Raw genomic sequence first — 12,408 nt, forward strand, 5'->3', positions numbered from 1 at the left:
TCCTGCCGTTGCCGTTGTCGGCTATAAATTCTACTTGGCACGCAACAACTTTGAATTCCTCCTCCCTACAACAGTCTCGACATGAAGAGGCGCATGTTAGCTGTTGAGGTGGTTTTCCTCTTGACTGTTGGATGGATCCAGCAGGCGACTGGGTACGGAAGAGGGGCACCCGACACCACCTGCTCCACCATGCTGCCTAGAGTAAGTGAAAGCCCTCATTTTTGAAAGGAGAGTGTTTGCCATTTCACCTTGTGTTTCTTTTCTTCATTTCAGCACGGTCCCAATCCTCAGACATCTCCTTCTCCCTACGCAACCACACCTCTGCAGGTGAGTTCCCCGTGCAGCTGGTGTTGCCTGCTTTTTCTCAGAGAGAACCTCAAACTTTACGCTCACCTGGAGAGCAGGCGTGGCTAATTCATTATTTATCTCACGTGAATAAATTTGCAGACGAGTGTGGAACCTGGGGGCACAATCACCGTCAGGCTTGCAGCCATCAATCCTGCAGATAATTTCAGGGGTTTCCTCATTCATGCCACCAATTCAAGCAGCCAGTCGTTCATGGCGCTAGGCAGCTTTATCAATCCACCTTCCAACACCAAGTCTGTTACTTGCTCCCCGGGACTGCAGGTACATTAATCATCGACACGACGCTAAAAGGTTCAAGGCGGCTGCGCTACATTCTCTTGTCCCGACAGAATTCTCTGACACATGGCGACGGTAGGGGAAAGACCAGTTTGGATATCACGTGGCAGGCACCGGCCGAATACCAAGGAGACGTCCAGTTTAGGTTTGTTGTCTCTTATATATACACTCTACCTACTGTACACCAGACAGATAATAAAAGTATTTATATTTGTATATGTGCATTGACAGGGCCACCTTTGTCAAAGATTATAATACATTTTGGACGCAAGTTCCCGCTGTTGCGTTGGTGCGTGTCGGTCGCGCTTCTGGAGTGGTAACGCCCGCCTATCAGGCACCCACGACATACAGCCGTGATCAGGCTTCGTATCCTTACGTTCCGCCCTCAACCACGACGACAACATCGACGATGCCAACGACAACATCCTCCACCACCACCACCACCACTCGAGTCGTCAGTACTTCTCCGAATCCCAGCACTACCCAGTGGAGTTTTGCCAAACAGGTTGCCCAACCATATATGTTTATTTGTTGACCCAGTTTTATTCACGTTGATTTATCGTTTGATTAGACTCCAGCCCCAACGGCGTCTGCACAGCTGCCATCCATTTACATGGGCTGTGGTGATGTCAAGGGTTGTTTTGGCCTGCAGGGAGGCACCTGCGTCCAGGAGGGTTCCTGTTCAGCCATGGTCACCTACGCTGTTAAAGGCCAACGTTATGAATTTGAATTGTGGGCCACCGATACGCCGGCCAATGCTTACGTCGCCGTGGCTTTCTCCGACGACGACATTATGGGCGACGATAGCGTGTCTGAGTGCACTTTAGTCAACGGCAGGGTTAACGCCTACATGTCCTACAACGAAGGCAAAAGCAACACCCGACTTCGAGACGTATATTATTATTATTATTTTCAAATAGAAAATTCACTTTGTGCCACTATAATGGCTTGGTTTTTATTGCCACTTTTTTTTTTTATTTATTTATTTATTTATTTACTTATTTTTTTGTTCATTTTAATAGGCAACTAGTGGACTGAAATTGATGGAGGGAAAGTACAACGACGGCAATTTGTACTGTCGTTTCGAGCGTCAAGCGCAGTTGGTCATTGCCGATAAACATTTTGACATGGCCAAGGAATACCACCTATTTTTGGCACGTGGCCCGGCTTCAGACAATGGCATTTCCTATCACGATAGGCAAAAAACTGTTACGGCTCGTTCCGTCAGTCTCGCTGAAACGGGTTCAGTTGGCGCCAGCAAAGGTTTTTTTTTTTTTTGTTTTATTTCTTGTTTTATTGAGAACATTTTAAACGCTAAAATGATGACGACACGATCTGCTCTGCTCGTCACAGGTACCTTGGTGAAACTTCATGGAGCGTTGATGGTGGCCGCGTGGATGTTTGCCGCTTCGTGTGGCATTTTATTTGCTCGATACTTTCGACTCACTTGGGTCGGCAAACAGCTCGGGGGTAAAGATCTTTGGTTTGTGGTGAGTTTGCCTGCTCTTCTTTCCTCGTGGCTGGTGGTGGCGTGAAACGCATTTTTCATTTGCGTCTTGCCTTTTTTTTCTTTCCTAGTTCCATCGGATCTTGATGATCATCACGTGGCTCCTGACGGTCATCGCCTTTGTTCTCATTTTTATCGAACTGGGAGGCTGGACGTCTCTACCGGTGACGACGAATCCGCATGCCGTCATCGGAGTCGTTACCACCGTGCTGGCCTTCATTCAACCTTTCATGGCCTATTTCCGGCCACATCCTGGCACGCCCAAACGCTTCATTTTCAACTGGGCTCATTGGCTAGTTGGCAATTCGGCTCACATACTCGGCAGTAGGTTTTATTCATCAATATGAATTGCCCTTTGTTTGCCCTTTATTCATTGATTCATTACAACAAATGCAGTTGTCTGCATCTTTTTGGCCGTCGACTTGGACAAGGCCGCCATTCCCTACTGGGTCAATTGGCTCCTAGTTGCCTATGTGGCCGTCCATGCCGCCAGTCACCTCGTTTTATCGGTACCAATCTACCTCGCTGTTTGCTGTCCAGTTTCCAATCTAATTACCCGTTTCCTTTTTAGTTGGCCCAATGTTGTTATCACGCCGATGGAAGCAGAAAGCCGACGGCCGTATTTGCTATGCGTGATCTGGCCCCTCACCAGAGCAATCAGAACCATTTCTACTCGACGCAGCAGGACAAGAAGGAAGATGCTCATGTAAGTAGTCGATCAACACCTCTTGACATTTTCTGATGTATATATTTTCCTGCTCTTCCCTTCTTCCACAGGGCTCCATGTTCCGCCGGATTATGCTTGGAATTTACATCACGCTGGTGGCCAGTTTTGCGGCCGCCGTGATCGCTACAATAGTCAATGGTCCCTGGGCCAAGCAATGAGCTGTTGCGAGTTTTTATTATTATTATTATTTTACTTTTTTTTTTACTTTTTCCTTCCCTTTTAAATCATCCTTTTGGTTTTAATGAGCGGGTTTTCTTTTAAATTTGTACGAGCGAAAACAATGTTGAACTGTTTGGAGGCAATCGACCTATATATTTGTATCGTATTATTGTAAAGTAATCTTTTTGAAAAAAACTGAGTGCGATCTCTTTTTAATTGTCTTTTTAATTTGGAAAGAAAAAAAGAAGACTACCGTCACAAAACAATGTATTTTTTTATTTTATTTTTTTTAATGAGTTGTGCCGATTGTGTCTTTTGTAAATCTCCTAAAAAAACAAAACATCACTGGGCTGGGTCTCCTTATTCTTTTATATGGCAATTTCTCTACTATTTTCGCAATTGTTTTAATAATTATTAACTTGTGTATTCCTTGAATATTTCCTTTGTTCCTCGCTATATATATTCAGCGCTGTAGCTGCATTTATTAAACGTGAAGGTTTTTACTGTTTTTTGTTTGTTTACTTCCATTGCGGCGAGCCAATGTGCTAAAATAACACAGAAATTAGCCGTTGACATTCTAGATTTCACCTTCATCTACTAAATTTTTTCGTCTCCGCTTAACTCTGGCTCCTGATTAATCAATTGAATGTAGCCACCAATTTTGTTGGCTGTAACATCTCATTGTATGTTCGCAAAAGGTCGGGGAATATTCCAATCACTATTGTTAGCAATTACGAGAAGACTCTTGCTAGGATGACAAGCCAGGAAGGTACTGTTTTCACTTTTGTAGCTGCCGTTACTGACCACATTTCAATTCCTCCCTAGAAATTACAACAGTAGAAACAGATGAAAATCTATAGAATTAATACCCATGTAATGCGAATACTATTGTAAAACTTGTGTGCTGCCTATGTCGACTGTTCTAATCAACGGCTCTCGGTGTTCACGTATTTCCCGATAGCCTTGGAGAAAAAAAAACACACGGTACTATCAAATTTGAACACTGATTTTGCTTAAGTTATTTGTTTTCTCGTCAAACCCACGGAATGCCAAATAACCCCCTAAATTTTCAGCAACCCAGGCAGCACCATTATTTATTTTGTTGTTGTTGTAAATAATCATAAATCAGTAACAGCGTTATCTAACGATATCAACAAGAGAAATTTGAATTACTATTGAATATTGATTATAATTTTTCTTTCAAGTTTTTTATCGATTTCAACGTTTCCAATAGACAAGCAGACGAATTTGTGACATAATTACAAAGATTCGACACGTGTTATGGGGTAGCAAATAAACGTTCTCGTTCCGTATTAATCTTTCTTTTGTGCTCCTCGTCAATCCAAAGAAAGTTGCAATTTTTAGGTACCAAACCTGAAGGAGCATCCTTTTCACGACATACAATTGTTTGAAAGTCGATTTTCACTAGACATAGATAGTCATTTGAATCGTACATATATATATATAATATATACATAAATAGACAGTGGAAAAAATCTGCTCATCATGCTGATCTGCACGATGCTGGCTTCATGTAAGTGACCTATCAACAGTAATTTTGGTTTATATTTGGCTTATATTTGGCTTTCACTTGTGACAAATATTTATATTACCTAAACTGTTATTGAACATAGGACTACACAGTGTTAAAAGACTCTTCCCTTAAGGAAATTTGTGGCTGTGGACTTTCTTGAGATGAATCTTGTATCGTAAATATTTTCCTTCTTCTTGGAACATAGGATGTCTTGATGCCAACCAAGCATCATGGAAAAGATTGTAAAAAGATGTTTAAGGTATTTGACAAATTGGTATTAATGTTTATAAAGTGACTTTTTTAGTATTCTTAAATTAGCAGGAAAAACCTAAAGCTGGAGGATGATACATTTGTTTCTCTTTACTAGTTTTGTAAACAAAAGGTAAATTGGTAAAATGAAACAACACATGACCTATTGCTTTAGATCATTGTTTTAGATTTTAGGTTATTGATCACAGAGTCAGAGAACAATGTGCGGAATCTGATATTCTAGCACTGGAAACCCCAGGTGCCCTTCTGCTTCAACAAGGCTATAAAGCAATTATAATTTCAGGAGGTAAAGACTGAAACCAAAAACAAAGCACAGACATTTTTTAGTTGACTTTTCCGCTTAATGTCATTGTTACACTTCACTTTTGGAAACATAGAAGTGTATACAAATGTTCAGGGTTAAATCGATGAAATGGTTGAGCAGAAAAAGAACTTAATATTACTTTTGAACAGGTCCTAACTCAGTGTACGTGGTTGATGCCCTGACACTATAACCCAGCAATCTTTAGGCTGCGGTCTTCCAGTGCTGGGAATTTGCGGGAATTTGTTATGGCAAGCAAATACTCAACAAGGAATTAGGTAAACAATTCTGTTTTATATCACATTTTTATCATTCAAATTTTTTTTTTTTTTTCAGCTGTATTTAAAATGTCAGAAAGTTAAAATTATTGCAGATGCTTAAAATAAATCCTATTTTCAAAAGATTTTTGAATTTTTAACCCCGTAGGAATCTCCCATACGTCACTTTTATTGTAGCTGACAGTGACTGTAGTTATGGCTTACTTAGCCCATGCTTATCAAGAGCTGCCCTCTTGGTTCTGCGACCTAAAAACTATCATCTTCTAAAAGCTTCCAGGTTTGTTATAGCCGTAGAACAGCAGACGACGGAGGTGAGGAAGTAACAAAGCAAATAAGAAATTCCTACATTTCGTTTGAAGTACGTACTACTAGATTTGAACAGTTCAAAGCGGCATTGTACCATCGGTCAGGACCCAAACGGTCGATGCATTGAAAATGTCGGACCTCTGTTGATGAATTTTCAGCAGCACTCTTCCACAAGACGCACGTGAATGAAGATAGTGAGCAAATGATAGTGAAGGAGATATGGACTTTGTGGTTTACAAACCCATGGCTTTACTGCATTCCATGATTAGTCTTATACACCTTTTGCAGTTGTACAGAGCTTTCGGGAACGAAGTTAATTGTGGATGGATTTGCTGTTGACAAGCAAGGTTTGTTATCAAACAGCACGCTGTACATTACAAACCCCATTTTCATACTTTTCTTTTCTACAGGGAAGGATTTTTTTACCAAAGTAGACAGGATATTTTATTCTAAATCCCACAATGCCCTGGTAATAAATTGTAAGAAAAAATGCCAAAAGCATTTCACTGTATTAAGTAGAAGTATCAGCAAAAATTTAATATTAACTTGTGTGTTTTTCTTTAATGTAGACTACCAATGATACTGATTTAGAATAGGATTTTTACTGAGGCTGGGTGCCAAAACAATGGATGATAATTGGAAGCGCGATTGGAATTATCCATGATATATTAACGTTCTCTCATGTTACGGTATTTTATTACAGACAAATTGAAGTGCATATCTGGGCTCCCTTCTTTTCTGTGGCCCCGTTTCCCCTTGACTCGTAATAAGCCCGTAGGGGGTCATGCCCCTACTGTACGGTATATATAAAAACAACATATATCGAGGTTTGGAGGGCTCTGGCCGGAAAGGGGACGTGGGGGTCCTCATAGTTCGATGAAATGCTTATGGAGGGCTATGTCGCTACCCACAAATCCGAATTAAAGGTTAATCGCTCCTGTAAAAATGTTCCAAATCTTCAGCTCTTCTTCCGGCTTCCCTTAGCCAAGCACTGGGTAATCTCCCCGGTGAGTCAATTGAGGCAGTGTCTCCCCCTGCCTTGGTTGACAGCAACTTTTGAAATGGTTATTTTGCCTTTTAAAAGTTGCAAAATATTTCATTATGTCGAAAATTGTCAATAAAAATTTTGTTTTACATAAATTTCGAAAAATTGTTTTTCATACTTTATTTGTGTTTACACTTTAGACATTTATGACCTTCAAGGATTGGACTCGAAACACTGTTGAGATGGCCACTGATGTGCAGTTTTGTACTGATAATTCCGTAGTGCCTTTGAGTTACCGGAGATGAAATTTTAATCCTTGAGTTAGAAGTTTGCTGTTGTACATACTTAATTCTAATACTTACAAGAGTTTTATTCATCTACCCAATGCTTTAGTATACACTCTTGGTCTACATCGGTTTATCAGATGTATTGGATTGTTTTGATGGATTTTAATTTAACTCATTCGGGTATCGATCTCCAAACTTTCGGCGTGCATTGCCGACGCTCAACCGTTGAGCCATGAGTTATATTTAATTTTTCAATCATATTAGACGGCACGAAAAGATGATATTGTAAAGGTAATTTTTATAGACTCGTAAAACTGTATGTTAGCCTGAACAATTTGTATTCAAGGATGGTAGCTTTGTGGCAGAGCATTGGTATACGGATCCATAGATCTCGGGTTCAAATCCTGGGTGATAGTCAGTAAAATAAATTTAAACATATGTAGTCATTTCAATGCGTTTCTCTTAGGTGTATTTATTGTGGACATGTTAATAGGAAATTATCTTGAATCATGCTGCAAAAATTTTCTAAGTCCAAATTTGTTGAACTTAATTTATACGAAAATATAGACACATTGTTTATATGACTTATGGCTCAGTGGTAGAGCATTGGTATGGCACGCCATACGTATAGGGTTCAAATCCCAAAACAGCCGAAAGAATTACTGTCGATAAGAATAGTGTAATTTGAAAAAAATATATATTACAATCTTACAATTACTTAACATTGTTCAGGTATTATGTATAAGATTTCTCGGCAGAGGCTGCCAATGGTTGGACTCCGTTGCAAAATGTTCAAGTAGCAATATACGCATTCACGCCGACAAATTAACAATAACAATTTATTAAATTTTGTTATGGGATATTATATTAACTAGCGCCAAAATATCCGTCCCATTACTTCGTAATGGGGAAGTTTCTCGACCCGACTGGCGACGTGGAAGGTGGACTCCTGGGAAGGTTGGAAGCCCAGGACACCAGGATCCCCTGGGAATCGAACCACGGACCTTGGAGTTGCTAGGCGGATGCGATACCTTTCTGGCAACCCCCCCTATATCCCCCCCATTGGTATTTGATCCCCTATGTACAACTTTGCACAGTTACCTTAATGTGTTGAAGACTTAGATTTTATTGAAGTATCTCTCTTAGCTCAATGGTAGAGCGCTGGATTGGAATAGTCTATACCTTGGGTTCGGATCCCATTCAGGTGAAGTGGAAACCAGTGTCCATGATGGATTACATGAATTGGTATATAACTTACCAGAAAGCAATCATTGTTGAAAAAAAGTATAATGTAAATTATTTCAATTGTTTTTAATTAACACACAATTGAGTAGGAACTATCATCATAGTATATGTCTAACTATAAGTTCGTCATCTGAGTTGTGCGACCAATAGCATACCGTTGTAGAATAGGACTTCACAGATCTTTGGTCAAAGCACTCTAGCTTTACTCGTAACTCATAAAGCATAATTATTTCCGAAGGTATTGAAATTCTGCTAAGATTTAATTTTCCCGATGGAATTAATTTTTATATTGAAATGTAACTTGAATCTTTTGGGAATCGAACCCAGAACCTTCGGCGTACCGCTCCGATGCTCTACCTTTGAGCCATGAGTCATACGTTTTTAGTTTCAAGTTTTACCAGGGGCTTAAAGTTAACTGGTTCACACTTGTAATAGTAATTTGAAGTAGCTCAAGGTAAATTACTAAAACGCTTGTAAACTGTCAGTGATAACGTCAATACAGTGAATCAGCATATTGTATACTTTTTACCTCTGATGGGATTTGATCCACAAACATCAAGCGCCACAATCCGATGCTCCGACGCACAATACCTTCTTGTTGATCAATTGCAACCTTTTCCCACTTGCAAATTTAACTATAGACCATGTAAAGGAAACGAAGCATTCGACAAATGTAGCCTTTAAACCCAAGACGCTATACCCAAACAGATTCCGTACGGTAATTGGATAGAGAATCTTCATAACTATCTAGCAGAAATGTTTTCTAGTCAGGTTTCAAAAATAAGCCCGACTTTTTCCTTTTTTAAAAAACCTATTGCTATAAAATACAAGATTTAGATTTGAAATTCAATGACAAATTAAAAATCAAGTTCATTTTGATTCGAATTATAGTTGACGAGTAATTCAAATTCAAAGTGGTTGTGATAAACCCACTTTGATTTCGTTTTATCATAGTCGTCTCCGCTATTCTTCCTGCATGCCAAACGGCAGATAGGTGCCAAATTTCGACTATGGGCTCATCGTGTTGTTGGAGTACATCACGTTGCAAGGGTTTCTCATCATGGGATAGCGTGGCGTAAAGACATGATTCATAGAATGATCGTAATTGAGAAACACATCTACCTCCTCGAGTGCCCTATTCTTCAACGAGGAAATAGGTACTTCGCTTGCAAGGCCCACGTGTGAACGATTTATAACAGCCACCTTCAGAATTTGGTGTTGCCTTCCAATAGATGTAGCGACCGACGCATTTGCTTTCTGGGGAAGGCGAAGGGCGGCAAGAGCCATAGTCGTTGGTATCCGGCTCAAGCCATTGGCCATTGGCCATGATCACAAGTACCCTTTGTCATAAATGACACAATAAAAAAAATTAAAAAAATGTAAACAAGTGTTTCGATGACACGAGCATCAAGGACATACCACTGGCCATTAAAAGATCTAGACAAGAGAAAAAAAAAATACCTTGGCGTAGACACGGTGGCACCTATCGTCTCCCTTGAATAAGAGATGATTACGATCGCGGCATTATTACGAAAACGTCTAAATTGCGAATCTATTGTACAGTATATTACAGAAAAATGTGGCGGTTTTCCCTATGCTTTGCTTGCCATACCCACCACATTTTTCTGCAACCTCCTGTACCTGAACACCGACAGTGCGAATAGGCAGTAGCGTGCTAACATACTGGTTGTGACTGGACAGTTCTTCCAGAAAAAGACGCTCTTCTTCCGACGTCGCAATTGTTCCTTGGCTGCGTTGGACCATGTTGGCATAATAAACCATCAAACGAATCAGCACTTGGTCTCATCGAAATCAGCTTCCAAGAAAGGTTCTTCGGCGTAAATGATTTGAATTGACAAACCGGAACCAGGAAACGGGTGACGTTCCAGTTTTTCTGCAGGAGGACCCAGCTCGCAACCTAAGGCTCTTACTTCATCTTTATAGAAGTCTATTGGGAAATATTGCGAAAAAAGTAAAGATCATACTGGAATGCCATAACGCTGGAAACACACCTTAATGCAATTACCTTCTGGAGGTTCCATTACACGACAGTGAATGCACAATTGACGAACCATTTCGGAATCATTATGACGAGTCTTTGTGGCATCAGCGTGCCAAGAAGGCATATACGAAGAGGTCTCAATTAAATCAGGCATAAAAGTATCTGAATTTTTTTAATATATGATGACATTGAATATTAAACAATATAATACAGGCAAAAAAAAAGAGCAGGTTGATACCTTGTCTGAAAAGTAGATTTTCCCAAGTGAGATTTAAATCGTTAGCCGTTCTATCTGCCACTTTGACAAACGTATCGCCAATAATTCGACGTTTTTCTTCCAGATTAGCAGCCCAACACAACGACAAAGTTGGCAACCATGCACGTTGGTGGAAGCATCGTAGAAACTCAAACTTGCTTTAACAACCTAAAACAATTCGAAACATCAAATCTGATCGCTGGTATGAACAAGATATCAGAATTATAAACCGTAGAATTTGAAATGTGACAGGAAGACGTATCAATCAATCTCGTATCACATTTTGGCCAATCATAAGAGTCTGAACGGTCCAGAAACGTATCTCAAATTACCCGAAGATTACGCCCGAGTTGCTGTAAACTACCTGCTCGGACTCATCTTCACCCAGGAAACCGTCATCGGTATGGATGGCGTGCACTCACGACAAGTCGTCACCCTGCAGAAGTGCTTTATGGAGAAGGGCAGCACCAACTGTGGAATCGACTTCGCCGCTTACCAGCATGAGCACGATTTTATCACGTCCGACCTTAGGCCAGACGTGATCAAAAACTTCTGCTCGCGTTTCTCCAATGTGAAACCTCCTTTGCAATCCACAGATGTCGAACAAGAAGTTATGCAACATTTTTCGTCCTGTAATTTTACACCAGTCATTAAGATCAATGTTTCGCACTCAATGGAAAGGAAACCAACAAACCGTTTTCAGTCAAATCAACTTCAGGATGGAACTGGACTCCTTTAATAGGGCTTTCAGCATCAGCAATGGCGGAAATAATACGACGCGAAGATAGTGCGACGCAACGAAACCCTTCTGCAACCTTATCGACGCTATCACCATGAGTCAGCAATACCATTTGCCGAGTCTCTAAGCCTTTAAACAATGGGAACTCCGTTTCTTCTTAGATCTCGAATTGGCCATCTTCGCGAACATCTTTTCTCTCCACCGTACCACCTTAACAGAAGAACAAAAAAAAAATAATTGTTATTTCTGACATGTTAGATACAGCTGTGAAATAATTTGAATAAAACAGAATTGGTTGTCTAATTCCTTGTTGAGTAATTGTATGCATAACAGCAAAACAAATTCCCAGCACTGGAAGATCCCAAGGAAAGATTGCTGGGTCATATTGTGAAGTACCCGCTTCCTAAACTGAGTTGGAACCTGTTCAGAAGTAATGTAAAATTCAATTTTGGCTTAATGATATTATTTCACTTGACTTTAGAAAACATGGAGGAGTATTCATATGTTCAGGGTCAAAGTAATGAAATGCTTGAGCCATATCATGTGTTGGAAACTACCAACCATATCCTTCTTCCACCGTCTCTATCTTCTTCACTATTGTCTGCTCAATTTGGCGTGCTGGGGAAGACTTCTTCAAGGGTGGTTAGAACTTTTCAAAAGGATGTAAAGAAAAAATGAAACTTGAAATCCTCAATCCCCAACCTTTCAATAGATGTTAAGTTGTCAAGGCCTTCCTTTGGCTAAAGGAATTGCTTTATGGCATTTACCATTGCTGTGCCTGCTGTGTTACTTGGGACAAATTCTATCAAAACTTAGATTGTACTGTATCCACTGGTACAATCCGTTTGTCTTGCAGCAATAGTGCTGGACTGTAAAAGAAAATAACTAAACTTTGAAAACACCCTAGGAGTAAATAACTCTGAAACTGAGTAAAAACTTTTAAAGTTAAAAAACTGCGTGTCTCCGGAAAGATTGTGCATCATTGCCATACCTCACAAAAACGTCGATAATTAATTGCATTGAAATTGAACAATTAGGCTGGCAGAGTCATAGTATTCTATTACTCTGGCAGAGTCATTGAAACATGGTTGATTCACGACATGTGGAAAATCGTCTGTCGAGTGTCGTTGACAGGTTGACTTGTTGTGTCTACGGAAATATTAGTCAGAG

General features: G+C 40.1%; 1 protein-coding gene and 3 long non-coding RNA genes across 5 annotated transcripts; 1 reads left to right on the forward strand and 3 right to left on the reverse strand.

The window, feature by feature from the left end:
• Positions 1–64: 64 nt before the first annotated feature.
• On the forward strand, positions 65–3,543 carry LOC116931722 (putative ferric-chelate reductase 1 homolog). The gene is made up of 12 exons (XM_045180238.1): positions 65–201; positions 274–327; positions 448–627; positions 696–787; positions 874–1,147; positions 1,214–1,534; positions 1,665–1,905; positions 1,996–2,132; positions 2,221–2,473; positions 2,546–2,658; positions 2,721–2,855; positions 2,927–3,543. The coding sequence occupies exons 1-12, from the start codon at positions 82–84 to the stop codon at positions 3,032–3,034; spliced, it is 2,028 nt and encodes a 675-aa protein (XP_045036173.1). The 5' UTR covers positions 65–81; the 3' UTR covers positions 3,035–3,543.
• Positions 3,118–4,936, reverse strand: LOC123477043. The gene is made up of 3 exons (XR_006652242.1): positions 4,649–4,936; positions 3,922–4,578; positions 3,118–3,856 (listed from the first exon to the last, which is right to left on the reverse strand). It is a non-coding gene; the product is annotated as an uncharacterized LOC123477043 (long non-coding RNA).
• A 1,935-nt stretch (positions 4,937–6,871) lies between these two features.
• On the reverse strand, positions 6,872–7,218 carry LOC123477045. Its single transcript, XR_006652244.1, has 2 exons — positions 7,072–7,218; positions 6,872–6,994 (listed from the first exon to the last, which is right to left on the reverse strand). It is a non-coding gene; the product is annotated as an uncharacterized LOC123477045 (long non-coding RNA).
• Positions 7,219–9,091: 1,873 nt separating this feature from the next.
• On the reverse strand, positions 9,092–12,207 carry LOC116931814. 2 transcript variants are annotated; one of them, XR_006652246.1, is made up of 7 exons: positions 12,006–12,207; positions 11,194–11,940; positions 10,730–11,129; positions 10,482–10,667; positions 10,268–10,405; positions 9,703–10,189; positions 9,092–9,581 (listed from the first exon to the last, which is right to left on the reverse strand). It is a non-coding gene; the product is annotated as an uncharacterized LOC116931814 (long non-coding RNA). The 2 variants fall into 2 exon arrangements; XR_006652245.1 differs by having other exon boundaries at positions 11,194–12,207.
• Between the last annotated feature and the right edge of the window lie 201 nt (positions 12,208–12,408).

The sequence above is a fragment of the Daphnia magna genome, linkage group LG10, assembly GCF_020631705.1.
Source record: "Daphnia magna isolate NIES linkage group LG10, ASM2063170v1.1, whole genome shotgun sequence".
In the NCBI taxonomy this organism is placed as follows: domain Eukaryota; kingdom Metazoa; phylum Arthropoda; class Branchiopoda; order Diplostraca; family Daphniidae; genus Daphnia; species Daphnia magna.